Source organism: Lepidochelys kempii, chromosome 5 (assembly GCF_965140265.1).
Source record: "Lepidochelys kempii isolate rLepKem1 chromosome 5, rLepKem1.hap2, whole genome shotgun sequence".
Lineage (NCBI taxonomy): Eukaryota > Metazoa > Chordata > Testudines > Cheloniidae > Lepidochelys > Lepidochelys kempii.
This window is the reverse complement of record NC_133260.1, coordinates 23399986-23422623: the sequence shown is the minus strand read 5'-3', so window position 1 is coordinate 23422623 and position 22638 is coordinate 23399986. Positions and strand designations below refer to the sequence as shown.

General features: G+C 39.5%; 1 protein-coding gene across 1 annotated transcript in view; it reads left to right on the top strand.

Moving 5' to 3' along the window:
• Nucleotides 1-22638, top strand: part of MTMR12 (myotubularin related protein 12) — a 62899-nt gene that overhangs the window by 14633 nt on the left and 25628 nt on the right. Inside the window, exons 2-9 of the mRNA XM_073343676.1 lie at nt 4577-4631; nt 6238-6377; nt 12292-12364; nt 13032-13162; nt 15335-15428; nt 17485-17608; nt 18460-18535; nt 20939-21045. Coding sequence (XP_073199777.1) covers nt 4577-4631; nt 6238-6377; nt 12292-12364; nt 13032-13162; nt 15335-15428; nt 17485-17608; nt 18460-18535; nt 20939-21045 — 800 coding nt within the window. The remainder of the gene's footprint in view (nt 1-4576; nt 4632-6237; nt 6378-12291; nt 12365-13031; nt 13163-15334; nt 15429-17484; nt 17609-18459; nt 18536-20938; nt 21046-22638) is intronic.

Sequence of the window (22638 nt, the reverse complement as noted above, 5' to 3'; positions counted from 1 at the left end):
TCAGGAGTATGCCTTGTGCTTAGCATTGTCCTATGCAGATGTCCTGGACTTCATTGCCCTCTGGAGAGTGGAGTGTGTACAGGCTCATCTGAATTCTAGCCACTGCAGTCAAAAAATCCCAGAATGCATAACCGTGATGGAGCAATAAACCATAGGCTGTCCCACCAGAATACTTAGCACTTATTTTGAAACTTTGCTGTACTGTGTGACTTCATTGATACAAGGAAAAAGTACCTTAATCATCTTAACACTGCAGTATTGTGCACTGCTCACATCGGTTGCTCCAGATAACAGATACACAAACACTGCAAAAAGTTTCTAGTGCAGACATGCCCTAATGCTATTCCCAGTCTAGCTGATTTTCCTGGAGGTTCAGGCTTCGGAGACTGTTGCACAGAGAACTGTATCAAAGCTGGAATGAAGGGGGCAATGTCTGCGTTTGATATCCTCCTAAAGCACAGGCTGATTTTTTTGGTTGCTTGGTGTGGAATGCCAAAGGTTTTTATTTTTAATTTTTTGCAGGTATAACAGCTGTAGTAGGTATTTTGGGTTGCTTTGGTTCAGAGACTGCAAGCAATCTTTCTGTATTGAGAACTGTCCAGAACCTGAGATGAAACTGCAAATCCATAGAGCCCCAGCAGAAAATTCCATAGTTTCTCCATCAGTTCCTATGAACGATGACTGAAACAAGGTAACTTCTAGCTGATAAATATGAGTTTAGAGGGTTAAGATGACTCGGAGGTTGCCATTTGTCTAGGAACAGTTGAAGTATATCTCTTTTTTCCCCTAGGGCCATCAGGCAAGGAGAAAAGGGTACCTAATCTGCTCCAAAATAAATGGGGAGGAAGCAGTAGATTCATACACAAGGTACTAGATTAAAACATTCTAATATTAAAAACTATAAATCTACTTTTAATTGTCACCCGCTGTCCAGGCTTTTCAGAAGAAGATAACCTGCACTCTGAAAAATGTGCCTCTATTCCTCTCCCAACTTTTCAGTAAGTCTAATGTAGAGGTCAGGCTTGAGTAGAAGGATGGGTGGTCTGGGCCAGGGAATAAGGCTAAAGAAAAGGAGACAGATGGGTAACTTTTTGGGATGCAGTTTACCTTAATGTAAAATTCCTGCATACTACCAGTAAAGACCCTTGGACTACTTGAGGATACAACATATCTGCTTAAATTAACCTTCAGAGATGTTTCTTAAAAATGACCTTGTGCCCTCTTTCTGTCTGATGTAGACAGAAGGCCTGACTTGTTTGAAAGTGTCTTTTCTTGTTTTTTCTTACAAAGTAAGGAATGTAAAGTCTGATCCTTCCTTATTTTTCCAGGAAGATATCCTGGATGTCTGAGATGTGTATTTTGAACTCATTCCTTAATTGAGGCAGTGAGAAGTCTAAATCTTTAGCAGACAATTAGTTTCTCAAATTTATATCTGTTAACTGAAATTATCAAGGTATCAGGCTGTTAAACTACTTATTAACAATAAGAAAAGGAGGACTTGTGGCACCTTAGAGACTAACCAATTTATTTGAGCATGAGCTTTCGTGAGCTACAGCTCACTTCATCAGATGTTTACCGTGGAAGTGAGCTGTAGCTCACGAAAGCTCATGCTCAAATAAATTGGTTAGTCTCTAAGGTGCCACAAGTCCTCCTTTTCTTTTTGCGAATACAGACTAACACGGCTGTTCCTCTGAAACCTGTTATTAACAATAGTTGTCACACTCAGGTGTGTTGCCATTTCATACCAGGTTTCTCAAGCAGATGCAAGTTGAATTTCTAATGCAGAAAACATTCTTTTGGGAAAACCTTTCAGGTTGTCCTTTTTGATCTTTTATAAGGCTTTTTTTTTTTCCTTTGTAGATCACCTTTAACTAAAAAGGCCATCTTGTTTTGCCTGCTTCTCTTCACAGGACTGCAGCTATACATTTCAGAGATTCTAGCTCACCCCTTTTAAAGACAGTCCGATGAAGTGAGCTGTAGCTCACGAAAGCTTATGCTCAAATAAATTTGTTAGTCTCTAAGGTGCCACAAGTACTCCTTTTCTCTTGTAAGTGTTTCAGTTTGTGTTAACTGATGGACGTAAACTTTCAAAAATCCACGGCTGTTCCCATTGATTTAAGTGAATAATTCTTTTGGTTCTAATTTTGCCAACTGCCTGCTAGTGAGCCACAAGTAATCTCCACGGGATAAATTAACATTCATAGCCATACAATTTTGAAACAGAGAAAGTTGTTTTAAATAGTCTTAATTATGTATGTTAAACTTGGCTTCAGTAGTTTAGGAAAACTAAAAATAAGATCATGTTTGTCCATCAGAAGGAAAGCTGGCTGGTGTGTGCACATGAACTAAGCACACAGGAATTGCAGAGCTGGCTGTGTGTACATGTGCGACTGTGTCTGTGTTCTGAAAAATGGGAACTATAATTCTTCATCAATTATAGCAATACTCTCTCCCGTTGATGAAGCGTCAACAGTGGGGGAAAATAGTTCAATTTTCCTTATGTTCGTGTTTGTGTGGAGGTTTGATGTAATGTTGGTCTGCTTTAGTGAATTACTGGAGTTGCTGCCTGTAGACAAACTTTGTTGATTTAAAAGCACTTCTGAATTTCTGAACTCTTCAGTTTCATTTAATTGTTTCAAGCTTCCATTCATGATACAATAAACACACACGAGTAGCTGTTATTTTTTCCCCCTCTTCCATTAGCTGTCATCTTCCGGCTTGAATTTTTTTCCATGATTGCCTTACCTTACTTTTTTTACAAGTTTAACTACCTTTTCTGTCTTCTGTCCCAGCACTCAATACTTTTTGCTGCTGACCTGCAAAGGATTCCTGGTATTTTGTTTGGGATGTCTGTACAGCAAAGAAAAACCTGCAGCTAGCCATGCCAGCTGACTCTGGGATCCTGCAGCATGGAAGGGTTCCAGAGCTTGGGCTCCAGCCCAAACCCAAAAATCTACACAGCCCCTCAGCCAGAGCCCTGCAAGCTAGAGTCCGCTGGCAGTTTTTCTTGGCTGTGTAAACATACCCTTTTCCTTGTTAGATGCTGATAAATAACGTCACCATTTTGCATATAGGTTCTTCTGGGTCTGGATACAAGTATCTGTATTTATATGCCTGGATATGAGTTCTTAATTTTGTGTTTGTGCCAGGAGGTATTTCTCTTCCTTTGTGCTTAGCTTGACAAGACTCAGGCATACTGTTTATTGTTCCCTCTTATTTTGACCTTTAATAAATTTCCAACTGGCTTTCTTGGTTGAGTCACAATCTCTTATTAGAATACTGGGCACAAACTAACCTTAGTTTGCAACAGCTGTGGTTCCTTTGGTTTTCCAGTTAACCAGTAGTTCTCCACAAGGGCTCCTAATGCATGTTAGGTGAAGCTGTTCATTGTGACTCCAGGGGGGCGAGGGAGCATTCTGAACTGCCTGTGCAGGAAGGATTATGTTCTTTGATCTTGGGAGGCTACAGTAAGGTTGCACTAATCATGCTGAGTACCACTAAGGCTAGCGTAATCAATATTAAGACCTTCTCTGGGACCCTCATCTGGGTTGTACTGTGTGTATGACTCTTAATTGAAATATGCCATGTTCAGTTTGTGTAAAGGATTTCTGTCTGAGCTTCTGGAGTCACTTTCTGTGAGATCTCTTTAATAGTGACAGTGCTTTTTAGGTGTAACTTGCATATTTTACTCGTTTGTTTGTTACATTATAGTTACTAAAATATAAAGCTTCATGGCACTAGAAAGATGCTACATAACTTCAATACTAATGCTATAGTTCTGACAGATTTGTCTTATATGGAGACCATAGTGGATGTGTAACTTTAGGAGCGGGGAAGTTGGGGAAACTAAATTTTACTTGAGAAATGTCTACCTACTTGTGCTGTTACCTGTGCTAAAGGTACTAATGGCAGTGATGCTGGCTTTTTATTTAATATCTTTTTTACTCAGTCCTGAACTGGATACTAGTTGGGTTCCCAGCACAGAGATTTAATCTTCATTTTAAAAGAACTGCACAGTTTCACGTTATGGGTGCCAGCCACCAACTTAAACATAAACATGGTGGACAAATGACCTATAAGAACTACTGCCAAACTTGGTCTGTTTTAAAAGGGGAAAAAAGTCACACTTCTGCCTAGAATTTTTTTTTACCTAAGGTTATTAATAAATTGAAATATTAGAAGGAAAATATCTCTTCAGTTTTATTTCGTGTTTGACAGCGCTCTTATTCAGATCTTTCACAAACCAGAAGAGTAACAACTTTTTTAAATTAGGAAAATTACTAATATTGCAAAGACTATTGTAAAACTACAAATATTGCATGAGGTGTTGGGGCCTCAGCTTCTAGCTCTGGTCTGAAATTTATTTCAAGTGGATGGTGTCCTTTTAAATATCCCTATCTCTTCTCTCTTGCAAACTGAAAAGTTAATAACTTTTTTCCCCCTGCCTCTTGAACGGAATAGTGCTTTGCTGATCTCTGAGGTAATCTAGTGTTTACATTTAAGAAAGTCATTCTGTAAATGGTACTAATGTATTAAAGTTCTTTTCAAAGGAACAATGACTCTTCTTTTGTTTTAGGAAATACACATAAAGGAACCCATAGAAAAGGAAGTAAACCTTCACTTGTTACCAGGTAATTGTTGTGTTACATTGTGTATTGAATTTAGAACTCAAAATTATGTCTTTTATATAGCCACATCTTCATAAGAAAATATTCTCATTTGTTTGGTGCAGTAAACGCTCAAGAGACACCGGTATCTTGAGTAGTAAAATAGAGGATGAGAGGTAAGTAACCATACAGGCTGAATGTTCTGTTTTTGCATCTGCATGGATTGTTCTAAAATGCAAAGTTGGTATTTCTGTTGAACTTGAGTACTGTGTTTATAGGTGTCCTGCATGGGGAAAAATTGTGCTCAGGTTTTACGTTTCTTTATTTTATAAAGAAGACTTAGAAGGAATTTAGGAAAATATATAATATTAGAAATGTAGGTCATGTCTTGGCTGAAAGCCTGACTGGAGAGCTAGAGCAATGACCTCAAGAAAACAATGCAAGTTGAGCTATTGAAAAGATTTTTAGTTACAGATCAAAATTACTCTTACACTTTTGGGTTTTTTTACACCTATTCAACTTCAGTGACTAACCTTTTAGATAAAAAGCCTTTGGTAAAGATAATCCCTTTTCCCTTTGATTAAGATGTTAGAAATCACAATAAACATCCCTGAGATCTTCCAAATGTTCTCCAACAAAAATGGGAGAATGTAGCAGTAATAAAATAAAAAGTCAAGCCTTTGCATTCTTCATAAAGATGCTAGAAAGAGCACGAGCCCAACTGTTTAGAATTCTTTAGTCCACTTTTAAATCTTTCCTGTATCCTATAAAAAATCAACAAAAGCTAGTGGAGTTAGTATTAAGCTTGGAGGTCAGTCTTTGCATGTGGGATATAGAGCTTAATTCTCGCCATCACAGATCCATAATGACACTTACAAATGTGGTCTTAAGGCCTTGGAATGTCCTCAGAACCTGTATACTGTTGGTAACCTATCAAATGCATGTCATGATTCCCAGCCAAAACATCATTAAGATAATTAAATTTGTAGGTAGAAATTGATGCAAAGCATTAGAATGCTGTAGGTTACAAAAACTTGACAGTGAGAGAAATTGTAATTGAGACTTGATTTCATGGAGGTTTCAGAGTAGCAGCTGTGTTAGTCTGTATTTGCAAAAAGAAAAGGAGTACTAGTGGCACCTTAGAGACTAATCTCCCAAGACACTTGGTGCAATCCCTGTCTACAGCACAGGGAGGCAGCATTACTTTAAGCTTCTCCAGAATTATGCCTCCAATTTGAATCTGGAGCAGCCACTTGGATTGGACCCACCCTTACATCTAAACTCAATATATTGCTTAGATGTAACTGTCCACAAGGGTACAAATTGTAATATGGACATTTGTCCATTAGAAATTAAGATCAGCAGTTCATTTCAAAGGCCATTGATTTGTTTTTTGGTTTAAACTTGAACCAATAATCTATAGATAGAATGCCCAGTTGAGAAGACATCAGTCCCATGAGCTATTTCTCTGATTTTTCTGGCACTTCTGTGACGTGGTAAACTCAGCCAGCCAATGCATTGGAAGTTGGACTCAAAGTTAATGTTGAGTTGGAGATTGAATAGATGACTTTGTGTCTTAATATCTGAATGTTCCATTACGCTGCAAGCTAAGACTGTTTATTTCAATCAGGTGAATTGCTGCTCTGTGAGGCAAACACAGTATTAAAGTGTGTACAAGAAGATGGGTCAAATCGTGGAGCCTGCGGGAAACTCATTTGCACAAACTTCAAGATTGCTTTTCTTGGTGATGAATCTGCTTCAGATGATAACGTAGGAAGACAAACTTCATTTGGCTAAGTCTTGTGAATGTACTTCTCAGTAGCAAGTAATATACACTGCCTCTATGCAGCCTTTTTTCCCTTCCCCATTAGAGGGAATGTTTTATAAAGAAATGAAAAAGAAAGCTTTGTAGCAAGCCTTGAGCACCACAAACTCACTAAACCCAGTTTGTACACTCACTGTCCCCACAGGACCCTCTGTGGCACGTAATGATTAGCAACAGCAGTCTCCTTCTTAGTCATGACAGATAACTTTTATTTCTTGAGTCCATCTCTTCTGTGAGAGGTCACAATTTTCTCTTCAAAAGCACCAGTTGTTATGTCCCAGAGTCAGAACAGAGTGCTATGATAAAACTAATGCTGTCCTGTTTCTAGGTGAAGTCTCAGTCTCTAGTTCTCATGGCCTGTTTTAGAACTACTAAACTACTAACTACTACACCCTATTGAAAATTGTTCCTGAGAATAATGCGTTTTTATATTATAATACTCCCAAGTTTTAGGGAAAAGATTAAGTCCATGGCTATATTGCAAGTGGGGATGGGACTAAAAGCATTCTTTTGAATAGATCAGTGCAAGCCCCTGTGGGCCCTCTTAACAAATTTAAACCTGGTTTATATCAATTCCTTGTGAGTTGGTAAGGAATCTGTATAGGTCAAGCTTAAATCTATTTGAGTGTCCACACAGGGGCTTTTACTGGTTTAATTACATCTTAAAAACACTGCTTTAATTAAAAAATAAAATACATCTTTATTTAGACCCATGAAACTTGTAATGTAAAGTCTAGCCTTAGTTATTTATCTGGCCCCATTACTATAGTAATTGCCCCACAATTGCCCCATTGCCCCACAATCTTTTATCCTCAAACCCTTGTGAGGTACAGAGCTACTAGCCCTAATTTATAGATGCAGAACTGAGGCACGGAGGAGCCTGGTCTACACTACAAAGTTAGCTTGACGTAAGTTGCCGTGCATCAACCTATTTGTGCATGTGTCTGCATGCAAATTTGTGTCCTGCTGATGTAAGCACCTTGTTTTGCTGTGTTGTCGTAACCATCTCCTTGAATAGCATTGAACCCTGGTCCACCTACTGAGATCAGTGCAGCGTGAAGGTAAACGCTGCATGACCTGTGTCAACCCTGACAGTTGTTCAGCAGCTGTCCCATAGTGCAACAGTTGTGAACTCGACTGCCAGAGGTCATGGAAACTAGAAGCCTTCCCACCCCCAACCCCCGGCATGTATTTTTGAAATGCCTTTCATGATTGTGCTCCTTTGTTGTGGGCAGTTGCCCAACCAAACATGCTGGTCCTACGCCCTAGATGCGGTCCTGCCTGGAGTAGACAGGAGATGTTTGATCTCCCAGGCCTCTGGGGGAAAGAGGCTATGCAAGCCCAGCTATGGACCAGCTGTAGAAATGTAGACTTCTACAGGCAGATGCAGACAAAGGAGTACATCAGGGATCCGCTGCAGTGCTGCATGAAAGAGAAGCAACATGCCACAAGGCAAGGGAGTGCAACAGATCTGTGCTGAGCTGTAGACATCTCTTTAACAATGAGCTGTATGTGTTCTTAAAGGTGTGTAGTGGGCCTTCACTGATATCAATATGGGCTGGTTAGTGAAGTGCCCCCAGTGATCCACCAGTGCTTGCATAACCATAGAAAAATAGCCTTTTCTGTTCATGTACTCTGTGGTGTTGCCGGTTGTTAGAGTGGGGTTGCCACTTTCTTCTCCACAGTCAAGGCTGCTCTCATTCTGGTGTCCCTGTCCTGGAGGGCTGGAGCAAGCTTGGCATACAGATCCAGGAATGTGGCTTTTCAGATTCAAAAATTCTACAGCCACTGCTCATCATTCCAAGGCTACGTTATGATGCAGTCCCACCAGTCACTGCTTCTCATGCCTAGAAGTGGCACTTCACCATCTGCACTTGCTGCATGAACGCTACCAATAACCTTGAATTGTTTTTTTTGTTTTTTGTTTTTTTGCTATGTGGCTCAGCAGACTATCCTCCAAGAAATCGTCATGTCCTGTGGGTCTGCAGGTATAGGAGAATTGTGCCTCCTTTATTTGTAATATTCATGAGAATAGTGCAGAGCTCTGCAGGCTCCATTCTTCTGTCAGTAAGGGGGAGACCGAAGACTGGCAATTTTAAATATAAAGTAGGGCTGTCGATTAATCACAGTTAACTCACACGATTAACTCAAAAAAAATTAATTGCAATTAATTGCAGTTTTAATTGCACTGTTAAACAATAGAATACCAATTGAAATTTATTAAACATTTTGGATTTTTTTTTACATTTTCATATGTATTGTATTCTGTGTTGTAATTGAAATCAAGTGTATATTTTTTATTACAAATATTTGTACTGTAAAAAGGATAAACAAAAGAAATAGGATTTTTCAGTTCCCCTCATACAAGTACTGTAGAGCAGTCTTTGTTGTGAAAGTGAAACTTACAAATGTGGATTTTTGTTTTGTTACATAACTGAAATTTCAGAGCCTACAAGACTACTCAGTCCTCCTTCTTGTTCAGCTAATCGCTAAGACAAACAAACATGTTTGTTTACCTTTACAGGAGATAATGCTGCCCTCTTCTTATTTACAATGTCACCAGAAAGCGAGAACAGGCATTTATTTGCATGGCACTTTTGTAGCCAGCATTGCAAGGTATTTACATGCCAGATATGCTAAATATTCGTATGCCCCTTCATGCTTCAGCCATCATTCCAAAGGACATACTGATGATGCTCGTTTTAAAAAAATAATGCATTAATTTATGTCCCCTGCTCTGTTTTACTCGCATTCTGCCATATATTTCATGTTATAGCAGTCTCGGCTGATGACCCAGCACATGTGTTCTTGAACTGAACAACTTTCATTGCAGATTTCACAAAACTCAAAGAAGGTACCAATGTGAGATTTCCAAAGATAGCAACAACGCTTGACCCAAGGTTTAAGAATCTTAAGTACCATCCAAAATCTGAGTGGGACGAGGTGTAGAGCATGCTTTCAGAAGTCTTTAAAAGATTAACGCTCCCAACGTGGAAACGACAGAACCTGAACCACCAAAAAAGAAAATCCACCTTGTGCTGGTGGCATCTGACCCATAATGAAAATGAACATGTGTCAATCTGCACTGCTTTGGATTCTTATCAAGCAGAACCTGTCATCAGCATGGACGCATGTCCCCTGGAATGGTGGTTGATGCATGAAGGGACATATGAATGTTTAGTGCAGGGGTGGCCAAGCTGAGCCTGAGAAGGAACCAGAATTTACCAATGAACATTGGCAAAGAGCCACAGTAATATGTCAGAAGCCCCTCATCCGCTATCCCCCTCTAGCCCCCAGCCCCTTCTGTCCACTAGCAGCCCCCCAATCAGCACCTACGCCTCCCGCCCACCGCAATCAGCTGTTTTTCATGTGTAGGCGGCTCTGGTGGAGAGGGGGGAGGAGCGAGGGCATGGCAGGCTCAGGGGAAGGGGCAGAGACGTTGGGGGAAGGGGTGGAGTGGTGGCAGGACCTGGAGTTGAGCAGTGAGCACCCCACAGCACATTGGAAAGTTAGCATCTGTAGTTCCAGCCTTGGAGTCAGTGCCTATGCAGGAGCCACATATTAACATCTGAAGAGCCGCATGAGGCCCTGAAGTTGCAGGTTGGCCTCCCCTGGTTTAGTGCATCTGGCACATAAGTATCTTGCGATTCCGGCTACAACAGTGCCATGAGAATGCCTGTTCTCACTTTCAGGTGACATTGTAAACAAGAACCGGGCAGTATTATCTCCTGTGAATGTAAACAAACTTGTTTGTCTGAGCGATTGTCTTAAGAAGAAGTAGGACTGCGTGGACTTGCAGGCTCTAAAATTTTACATTGTTTTATTTTGAATGCAGTTTTTTGTACATAATTCTACATTTTTAAGTTCAACTTTTATGATTGCACTACAGTACTTGTATTTTTCAATTCATCTAATACTATTTCTGGTTTTTTACAGTGCAAATACTTGTAATCAAAAATATAAAGTGAGCACTGTACACTTTGTATTCTGTTTTATAATTGAAATCAATATATTTGAAAATGTAGAAGATATCCAAAAACATTTAAGTAAATGGTATTCTATTATTGTTTTAAGTGTGATTAATCACAATTACTTTTTTTTTAATTACTTGACAGCCCCTATTATAAAGTGTGAAAATTATAGGATATGGATGGTATTGTGGGATAGAGAGAGCTACATGTTGAGGTCTGACCTCCCAGCGCTTGTCGTTTCTATCTCGCAACACATTATGAAATGTTCCCAAAAGGCATCATGCCAGATGGCAGCACATGGCACACTGGGATACCTACCCATAGTGCTTTACATCAGCCTAAGTGCTCTTGGTAAGTACCTGCTGCACCAACATAATATGCACATGCATGAGTGATATAGAAACTTTGTCATCTGTATGCCAGTGTAACTTGCGTTGACCAAAGTTTGTAGTGTAGACATAGCCTAAGTGACTCGCCAAAAGTCACCTGAGAAGTCTGTGGCAGAGCAAGGAACTTGAACTAAGGTCTCCCAAGAATCCCACGTGTAGTGCCTCAACCACTGCACCATCCTTCTCAAGATGTGTAAGACAAGGTATTTTCTGAACAGGTCTTGCACAGCTGTGGAGAATCCTTGATTGAGGCTAACTAATTCTGGCTGTTTACACACTTTTTCCCCCCTCCAGTCCAGGAGATCTTCAAAACAGTGTAGGGAATTGACATCTTCCCTTAACTTAGTTTACTTGGACTGTGCGCTCTTCAGAGTGGGAATGGCCTTATGTTTCTACAATAAGATCCCAGTCTTTGAGCCTTTGGGTGCTCCAACAATAGAAATAAATAATCCCCTTATCGGCTTTGAAAATCTCAACAGTCCTTTTGTCACCTGGAATCTGATAGGAATGTTAGGAGTCTGTAGAATGTGAATAGCTGCATGACACATGTTCAGTGTCTGTTTTAAATTAGACATATTAACAATTAAATTAATAAGAACCAAAAAATCAAATTTTAATTTGAAGTTAGTACAGCTAAAAACATTTATTTGGAAGACTTACACTTGTAACAGTCTGCTAAAAAAAATCAACTTTATTACTGCTATGCTTAATATATAGAAGCAACAGAGCACATCTGCCAAAGTGACTTAAAAATTATACTGAATTTAACCAGTTTCATAGAGCACAGTGTTCTTCAGTGACATTGGAACAAAATGACTTCCTTTTTTCAAATATCTGAGGTTAATCTAGGAACTGAAGCACTGAGTTGGTGTCAGAGAGAAATCTGAAGTTATTTTAGATTACTCAGCCAAACCCTCCCCCCAAAACTCTGTACAGTTAATTTTGTGAACTAAACTAATTGAAGCAAGATTCTAATTCCATATGTGTAGTACATGTGTTTCTTGTAGTAGTGTAGTATAGTATACTTGATATGCATGGCAATACATCAGACTAAGATTAAGCCCATTCTGAAAATTAAGTTCTAGTCTAAAAAGTGATTGCAAAGCTGGCATGATTTAATTTTATGTTTAAATTTAATTTAATTTCATGATTTAATTTCAAAAGTCTTTAACTATAAACCCTGCAAACTTGTGTGGGATTTTCTTACTCATGTCACTATCAATAACAAATTCTGCAGACCAGATTTTGCCTGCCTTTAAAGATATTACATAACTGAAGGCTAGAAAACAATTTGGAGTAATACAACTAGTGCAATCTCCCACTCTTGCTTTGAAAAGCCAATTAGTGACAAGTATTTAGCTACTTTTTACTTAAGTAAATATATATTTACTGAATACATAGGATATAGCTCTCTAATGGGAAGGTGCCATTGTTTAGTTTGACTATAATGGGCTTTATTGACAGGAATTTTGTATAACATGAAATGTTTTGTCTTATAGGAGCCAGAATTTAAGAATAAGATCATAGGAGAAAATGACATAACTCTGCATTGTATAGACCACATTTATGGAGGTAGGTTTGCTTCCCCATTTCCCCCTCTTACCCCCCCCCCCCCCGGCTGGTGGCTGTGTGCGCACCAAAGATTAGTTCAGATAAGCACCCTACGGTAACTTTTAAATTCTATCTGAACCAAGGTTCAGAGGTTTCCACTAGGCCCTATAGCTTTCCCATAAAACCGCCCCTCTTCTGGATTATCTTGAAGGAAAGCCTATATGCTATCATAGTTTTATTTGAAGTGACAAGTTAAGTTTTATTTGCTCCCATGGCAACTTGGTGGGCTTCTTTCCCTGTCCTTTCTGGCACAATTTAATGCCCACGCTGAAACTGTGGTTAGCTGCTTGTGGGAAGCAGCCAAGGGACCAGTGAACAGCATAAGAGAAGCCTCTGCCCTGTTCAGCAAACCAAACCAATGGTGGTATGTAGTCAGAACTAAGAACTGCAGCCAAAAACTCAGTACTCTCTATTTGAGTGAAAAAGAGGAGACCTAGGACAGAGCACAAAATCTTGAGATTATCTCCCCTGTAAAGATCCTGTTGACAAGTATGTCTGTCTGCACTGCAAGTCTGTGTTTTAGGATACTTAGTAAAACTCTTAAGTTGACTCGGTTTAGCTGGGACCCCAACAAGAAATGCCAGAATTTTTAATGTTATATTCTTTCTTGGGTGTTTTACCTCTGTAGTTTACGATGAGAAAAAGAAATCTCTGTCTGGACAACTGAAGAAATATCCAGATAAATTAATTATCTACTGTAAAGATCTTAGAGTATTTCACTTCTGTCTGAGGTACACAAAGGAAGAGGAGGTAAAAAGGGTAAGTATAGCAACATTACATATTTGATAACTTTTTTCCCCCTTAAAAATCAGGGGTGGGATGTTAACAGGCTATTTTAATTACAGGGAAACGATGTAGGATTTCTGGAGAATAGGGAGACTGATTTGAGAGCTGTTCACTGAAACCCTTATGACAAAGCTTGCCTTTTGAGTCATTCACTGTTGGGGTGAACTATCATGGAAAAGTCACTCTTTGGTTTGATTAAACTTGCTTCTTTAACCATCTTTCTTTGTGTGCATCTAATAACTTAAAATGTCGGGTGCACTGGCTTTTACTGTGGAAATGTTCTACCAGCTTGGAAATACTGCATAAATTGCTCTAGAGCTTGTCTAGCTAAAGAATATAATGTAAGCTGTTGTACTTGTTGTACTGCCTTGCTAACCTTTTATCTTCCTGCTACCTTGTCAGCTCCCATCATTAACAATTCTCTGATAACTTGGCATGCAAATTATTTCTTCTGACACTGAAGGATTTATTTGGCTTTCTTTGAATTAGAACTTAAATTTTAAGACAATGATTAATAGTTGGCTTTTGAGTTGTTTTACAGTTTGGTGTAGCTAGTTTGCCTCCAGACTTAACTGTACTTTTAAAAGGTTTAACACGTTCAGTATACATACCTTTTAATATTGATCTAGGGAGATGTAGTATTTTCAAAGGTAGGTGATTTTCCTGAGTCACACAGTAAGATTGTAGCTTCTAGGAATAGAACTCAATTTTCTTGGATCAGAGACACAGGCTGATTCACAACACTACATCTACCTTATACACACCTGTCAAGGTTCCTTCTCCACTCTAAACTCTAGGGTACAATGTGGGGACCTGCATGAAAGACCCCCTAAGCTTATTCTTACCAGCTTAGGTTAAAAGCTGCCACCACCAGAGTGTTACACAAAGAACAGGGGAAGTGCCCACTTGGAAATGTCTCACACCCCCTTTCCTGGGGAAGGCTTGATAAAAATCCTCACCAATTTGCATAGGTGAACACAGAGCCAAACCCTTGGATCTTAAGAACAATGAAAAAACAATCGGGTTCTTAAAAGAGTTTTAATTAAACAAAAAGTAAAAGAATCATCTCTGTAAAATCAGGATGGTAAATACCTTACAGGGTAATCTGATTCAAAACATAGAGAATCCCTCTAGGCAAAACCTTAAGTTACAAAAAGACACACAAACAGGAGTATACATCCCATTCAGTACAGCTTATTTTATCAGCCGTTTAAACAAAACAGTCTAACACATATCTAACTAGATTGCTTACTAACTCTTTTTACAGGAGTTCTGACCTGCATTCCTGCTCTGGTCCTGGCAAAAGCATCACACAGACAGAGAACCCTTTGCCCCCCCCCCCCCCCCCAACTTTGAAAGTATCTTGTCTCCTCATTGGTCATTTTGGTCAGGTGCCAGCGAGGTTGTTAGCTTCTTAACCCTTTACAGGTGAAAGGGTTTTTTCTCTGGCCAGGAGGGATTTAAAGGTGTTTACCCTTCCCTTTATATTTATGACAACACCAAAGTACATTCTCTTGGTAAGAATTTCAGTTCTGACCTTTAACATAAAAAAACCAAAACCTTCAACTGAGACGGCTCTCGCCAAAAGGTGTGTATGAAGAATGTCCAAGATTGACATTACACAAACAAGGGAAATAACTAGGCAGCATAGTTGTCTAAATACACACATGCAACTCCTGCTGGTATTAAGGGAGTTTCACACATACATCATAGGAATGTACTCAGGTGAAATATCAAATACCTTGGTGTCAAAGGATGCACTGAAACTAAGGTTGAGTCCTAGTCTAGGGTGAAGTTCATCTAATGATCTTTCTAAACTCTTAAGACATTCCTTCAAAAAAAGTATAAATCTTTACTAAAGGGCTCCAGAAAAATTAAAGTGGAGTAATGTTATGATTTCAGGATTGCCCTTTAAATATAGTGCTAGACATAGGAGCTGCATAGATGCTCAGGCAAAGCCATCTTTTTGAATTTTAAATTGGGTCTTTAATATCTTGCTACATTTGAATCTTATTGACACTGTCCATTTAAAATGCGTAATCTCTTCCTCTCCTTGGCTTGCCTTTGAGGGTCAGCTGCTCTTTGCATCAGCTGGCTTGTATTACAATCTGATATATACTTGTATATTTGTTGATCCTTTCTTAGATCGTCAGTGGCATAGTTCATCATAGCCAGACTCCTAAACTACTTAAACGCTTGTTTCTGTTCTCTTATGCAACAGCTGCGCCAACCAATGCAGGTAAACTTAGTTCTTTATTTTTTTTAGTTTGTTGTAACTACCACATGCTGTCATTCCTGCTTCCCAGACTATACCTGCGTGTGATTTTTAATGCCCAGAAGTGTGCTAGACCTATGACAATATCCCTACATTTGGCAGAGTTATAAGCCTCTGAACATTTTCATTTGTACATGCTAAGCAGAAAGCGCTAAAATCTCCAAACGTGCCAGCTGCATGCTCCTAGCCCCCAATGGGCTTTTGGTGTCATTTTTTTGTATGTAATATAAAACTTAAATACAATTTTTAGCCCAGAGAAGGTGGTCTTCATATGCCCACTTAATGAGCCTAAGGGAATCAATTCATTATATTAAGCTAATGCTAGAGGTTGCACAAAGCCTGCAACTTGCAGGCAAGAGCTGGTATTTTTAGTAAAAGTCCTGGACAGGTTACGGACAATAACCAAAAATTCATGGCTCATGACCTGTCCATGACTTTTACTAAAAATACCAGTGACTAAATTGTAGCCTTATTTATGATCAATTTGTGCACACATTTGGCATATACAATTTTTTTCCCCCAATTCCAACAAAATACTGCTGTTGATTTTTCCCTTTCGTACTTCTTTCTATTTTAGCTAAAATACTGTCAGAAGGGTGAATGTAACTTCCTGCTCTCACTTTTTGGACTCAGTGAAACTGTTCTTGCATCATTCAAAAGAGATTTTGCATATAAACACACCCACCCTTATTCCAGGATTGGATTTCCCCCCAGTCATCTAGGAAAGATGCACTGATCAGCCTAGCATGGATGGTAACTTAAATTTTACTAATCCAGCAGGTTTATCAGTGAAACGCATCCTGCAAAATAATTTAAAAGTTCCAATTTAGCCATATCTGGTTAAGTCGCACAAAGTGGCTTGTTTATTTTGAACAAGCAAAGCAGTTGTAGATAACGTCAATTTCTTAAATTGCCAGTTTTAATAGAAACCTAGCTGATGTAATAGTGCTGTTCTAATGATGTTCCTGCTGATTCTTCATTCCTTGTGCACCCAAAACATCTATTTATTTTATCAAGAGGCGTTTTGATGCACCATGATGTTGGCTCAGGCATTTAGCTTGAAATTGAATTTTTTTTTTTTTTCCAATATTCCAGTAGGGTCTGAAGATCCCAGCTAGCATTGAGGTCACAGTGTTCTTGGCACTGAACACTAGTGACAGGCCCTGTCCTTAAGAGTTTGATCCAAATAGACTAGACAAAGTGGGAGAAAGGGATGCAACATATAAGCAGAGTAAACAGTGTTGGTTGCACGTGTTGCAGAGCACATGGTAGGTCTTGTCTGTAGACTGCTAACTAGCCTTTAAGCATATGGGAGCACTATTAAAAAATATATGTATAGATCTTCGTGTTCATCCAGGACTGAATTAATACCCCTAAAGCCCCTGCTGCAGCCCAAGGCCAGAATGGCTTTGTTAATTAAAAGGCAAGTTGAGTATAGCATTAATAGCCTTGATGCCATAATTGTGATCATTTAGTTTTAAATTAGGAAAAAGACTAGTATACAGGTGCCCCACAAAATTTAATAGCCCTGGGCCCACAGGAAAATTAATCCAGCCCTGTGTGCATCATCACTTTAGGAACGCTTGTCTTGATTTAAGCAGCATTTGACTGAGGACCAAGTAGTAAAGATCAGACAGAAGCATAGAATGTTCTGTACAAAGGCACATTAACTTGATGTGTTCAAAGCATTCATATATTAGGGGTTCTGTATATGCACTGGGTTTAAAGTGGTTGCTTTACAATGAAAAATGCCTTTGTGATAGCAAAGTAATTACAACTGTCTCTGTAAACCCAAAAAGAAAAGGAGTACTTGTAGCACCTTAGAGACTAACCAATTTATTTGAGCATAAGCTTTCGTGAGTTGCAGCTCACTTCATCGGTTGCATAAAAGCAGAAAATGCACTGAGGCTGTTTTTATACACAGTGTATGTATATACAGACATACACAGCGAATACAGACTAACACGACTGCTACTCTGAAATCTGTAAACCTAATATCTAACTGGATTTCTGTTGACAGACACACAAAACCAAACTGTGATGTTTGATGCTATTAAGGATTGGCGTGAGGAGTTGGAACGGACCAAAGGGAACATGAAATATAAAGTACTGAGTGCCAACGAAGCCTACAAAGTCTCTGAAAAGTAAGCTTGAACTCAAGTGTAAGAGTGCGTGTGGCAAATTCAATATTGAAGTCACTGTTCATGTTTCAAAACATGACTGATGAACACCAGTGGTAAATCTTTACGTCCCATGTTGAATCCATCTTCCAACTCATTTCTCTAAGGCCTCAAGCATCCTAAGAAACACTTAGGCCTGGTGTATGCTTAAAAATTTTTGTTGGCATAGCTGTTGTTCAGGGGTGTGATTCCCCTCCCACCACTAATATAACTAGGTCAGGTATAGTCTAGTTTAGACACTGTTATTTCAGTAAAAAGGTCCTTTGCCAGTATAGTTTACTCTATTCGGGGAACTGATTTAGGCTGCTACGTTGGCCCGCTTCCCCCCCCGAAACCCCAGCCAAACAAAAAACCACACCCACAGATCCTCTTTTGCTGATACACAACTCTCTCCACTGGAGGGAGTTGTGTGAGTTTGTATCTGTCAGCAAACCCTTTCAAGTTTAGACAAGACCTTATTTTCAAGTGGAAATCCTTTAGTTTTTAAGATTCAGCAGCATTAAGGTTTTCATTAAACTTTTGACTGCAGTTATGTACCAACTCTCAGAACAATGGAATGCGAGTTCTCAAGATACTACTAAAGCTATCTGGATAGCATATTGCAAGTACTTAGCCTTCAGTATCAAATGTCTTTAAAAGTTGTACATTTTATTGTGCGCCTTCCAGAACATAGCTGCTGCTTGATGTAGGAAATTGGGAATTACTAATTTATTCAGATTTTCTGATTTTTGTGGCTAGTACTTCCAGCATCATACAAGGGGCATTAAATCTGCTGTGGAATTCTTTGCTGTAGGAAATGTTTCTCTTTTCTTTAGATTGCCATTGTATTTTGTTGTTCCCATGTCCCTCTCTGAAGAGAGGATCTTGCAGTACCAAGGAAGAGGCATTCCTGTGAGTATACATGTGATGCTGAAGTGTGAACAAATGTAGATGAGAAAATTTTAACTTGTACTTCAGACAGACTAGTCTATAAATAAATTATGCATTATTTAAGTACATTAGTCTTAATGTAGTTCATATTGCACTATTAAAGTCATTTCTGTAACAGCAGACTCACCTGTAAAAGTGGAAGCAGCAGCTGAAAATAGAGGTTATACATAAAGCTTCCCCTTTCCCCTAAAGAACATATAGAGCAACAGTCTTTACTTTACCTCTCATTACATATCTGAATAAGGCTATGAACAGATGTGAGAGTATTAATGGACCCCACACGTGCTCATGGCATTTGCTGACTAGTCTGTCGTCCTTGAGATTTTGAGGTTCTCCAGAGGCACTTGTTTCTTGGCATCTGCAGGACTCTGCTTGGTGCTGGGTTGCTGTGCTTATGACAGTACTTCAGCAGTGAGTGTTAAGGCACTGAATGTGTGGTCACATCATAAGAACAGATAAGGTATGGTGGAGATGAGAGAGCAAGGCAACTTTTTTATATAGAGACTGCTGATCATCTTAGGTCAGTGGTCCCCAAACTTTTTAGGATCTTCTCTCTCTTCTCCCCCCCCCCCCCGCCCACCTCGCCGGGGTCCAAGGCTGGGGGTGGTCTGGGGTGGGGCCAGGGGCTGAGGCTGGGGGCGTGGGCAGGAACAGAGCTGCAGCTGGGCTGTGGTGGAGGCTGGCAGCCAGGTGCAGCTCTGCTCCTGGCTCTGCCCCAGCCTCAGTCCTGGGCCAGGAATGGGTTCAGGCCTGGGGCCAGGATCTGGGGATGCAGTTGCGGGTGGGACCTGAGCAGAGCTGGGAGTGGGGAGGGGCTGGGTGCTGCTCTCTCCTGCCCCCCTATTGGGATTGGCCCCAGCCCTGTCATACCCCCCTGAACAGTCCTCTGTTTGGAGACCTCTGTCTTAGGTGCTGAGCACCTACAGCTCCCATTGACTTCACCTATGAAAAGCAAGTCCTTTCACACGTTTAGTTTCTAAACTAGACACTTTCTGGAGGAAAACGTTCGCTGCCTTTATTACCCTCATTAAACCTAATTCAGTGCTCTGATCCTCAAATATGCCACAGGACAGAGTACAGCAAACGGCATTGTTATACAGTAGCCTGCTGTTACCATGATGGCTTCTTCTAGTGAAAGCAAGAAGTTTTTGAAGCCCGTAAGTTAATTTCCGGTTACAAACACCAAGTGAAGAACTACATTTAAAAATCACTTCTGTGACCGAATTAGTTCCGGTTAAGATGGCGATGACAGGGTAATGTGGCAGACTTGTAGTTTTCTTGATGCAAGCAATCAGTCCCCTTCCTGTTAAAGTACAGCTCTTAATCTTTTTGTAAAATGGTACCATTGGACTTAATTACTTCCAGTTCAAATTTTAGTTTACAAATAAAGCTGTATTCCAAATTGCCAGTGCTGCATATTCTCTCTTGGATGTGGAAGCCAAGCTGGGGCTTTTCTTCTTTCACACTAGCAGATACTCTAGACCAAATTATGACTTGGTTACACTTGTGCAATTGTTGGCATCTAATGGTGTTGCATAGGAGTAACTGAGTCATAATTTGGCCATCATATTTCTGTTGATGTATGAAAAGGAAATTGACTTTGAAAGCCCAGTTGTTTAAGGTGACCACTTTTAGGAGCACTTTTAGGAGCCACTGATAGGATATGCCTCCATGTTAGCACTCCAAAAGTGTGGACCATTGGAGGGACAAAGGAACAAGTTTTCATAAAGTAAACTTCTCTGCAATTTCTACTTTTTTTCTTTTCTTTTCGAGTGTAGATTCATTCTTTCTTTATGGCTTGTTGTTTGTTATACTGTCAGTCTTGCTTGAAGAAAATCTCAGATTGCAGTTTAAACCTGTGCATCAAAATCTGTGTCTTCCAATGAGACATGGTGTAATACTGCCCTGTAAAATAGAACTATTTGTGAGCTAGTTTTAGGAAGATGCATACCATAGGAGTTGTACAGCTACTATCTGTTGGACAAGACAAAGCAGTCTAAAGATTTATCTATGCAAGAAAACTGAATGGAATAGCTATTGCCAATTCTAGTCAATGTATGCAAGCCCAGAGGAAGAGCAAAGTCTCAACCATAACTGATAAACATATTACACCTACATTGTCCATTGCCTGTACCTAATGATTAAACTTCTTGAGGGTAATACTATAGAATGTCATGTTTGGAGCATTTGCCGTTGGTTCTAAAGTACAAGATAGCTGCTGAATGATTCATTGGATGCCCCAAACTATTCGTGATCAAGCAGCAGGAAGGGGTTTCTTATAGTCTAATGTTCACTCAAATAGAAACCTGTAGCTGTCATGTATACATGAGACTTAACTAACCAGGTAAATGTGTTTTTCTGTAGATTTGGTGTTGGTCTTGCCATAATGGTGCTTCTCTTCTGAAAATGTCTGCTTTTCCCAAAGAACAAGAGGACAACACTTCACAAATGCACAAAATTTTCTTGGATGGGTCAGTAATAGCTCTTCTGTCCATGACCTTTATAAAAAGTGCTTCTTTTGTTTTCTGTATTCTATGTCTGTGAGCCTCCATAGCAACAAGAGACTATTGCTTTTGATAAAGTTTTGTTTTCTATCCAGGGTATTTAAAAGCAATTTCTTATTAGGGGTTTAGCTTTAAGCACACATTGTAATAGTGGTATCATTGGTCAAGTAACTTTTTTTGCGGGGGAGAGGGGGGGAGGTGTGATCTCACAACTATGTATGTACTCACTAGAATAAATCTCTACAGAAACTGTTTGGGGATAGGTGGGGAGACTTCCTCTGTTAGCTTTTTTTTTTTTTTTTTTTTGGTAACTGTAGGCTTTAGCTGCAGTTAGCAGCAAAGCCTGTCATTTCTACAGATTCTCTTAGTCTAGTTGCATCCTTTGCAGGCAAATGAACTTCAAACACCTCTCTTTTTAAAAGCTCAACTTAAACCTGTTTTAGGCCTCCAGAGGTTATATAATCTTAAAAACCTTGCTTCTCCAGCATTGATTTAGGCTGTAGAGGAGATGTAGCTGCTTCCCTTAAAGTAGTTACCAATTTCTAATCCAAATGAGCTGCAGCACCAACAGAGGCAGTTGAATTCTTTCAACATTTGATGTTGAGGTGAACTGGCAGCCCCAAACCAACTCCCAATTCATCTAAAATAGGACTAAAGGTTGTTAAACTAAGGAAGAAGTGGAAAGTGAGTTTTAAATTGCCATCCTCCATGGGCCCAGCTGCCCTTTCAGGAGTAGTTTCTTGGCTCTATGAACAGTTACCACCCTGTGCATTATAAAGGAGAAGACTGAGCCACAAGCAGCTGCTGAATGATAGCTTATTTGGGTGAAGAAGATGAAGATAAACAAAATTTCTAGGGGGCTAAAATAATTAACTTAATATGTTTTAAACAGTAGAGAAGGTTTCTAACCCTTCCCCTATATTTTCTTATGCTTCCAAATTTCATAATGGAAGGATATGTTGAATAAACTTTCAGAATTGTTTGAAAAACACTTTTTTGCAAAAGGTAAAGAACCATATGCAAATAGCAGATAGCCACAACAAGATGTGATTTGCTGTCTTGGGCTGTTGTCTTCAACTACCTGAGAACTCTGCCTTGTCTGTACTAGGAAGTGCCTAGTGGCTAACTACTACCACTATCAAGTTTTTAAACATGATTGTCATTGTATAGCTGAAGGTAAAATCATGCTTAACATTGTGGTTTTTTCCTAGTATACAACTGGTCTACACTTAATTTTACTGGCATAGTTGTGTTGGTAAGTGGTGTGACTTTTTTTGTTGACAGTTATGCTGGTAAAAGCCTTTGTATAGATGCAGTTATAAAGGTAAAGAAGTGCCTTATACTGGTATAACTATTTTAGATTCCTGAACAAAAATAAGTTTATCATGGTTACAGGGCTACTTGTACTTCTGTCTCCTTTTCTGGTCTCAGTGCAGTTCCTCAGGTGTTAAGCATCATGCTCTTACCTTTTGTGGGGAGTGTGGCGCTGGCAGCTAGCTAGCTAGCTTAGGGCATGACCTCAAAGAGGTGTTAATTCACTGTATTTGGGCAACAAAGGCA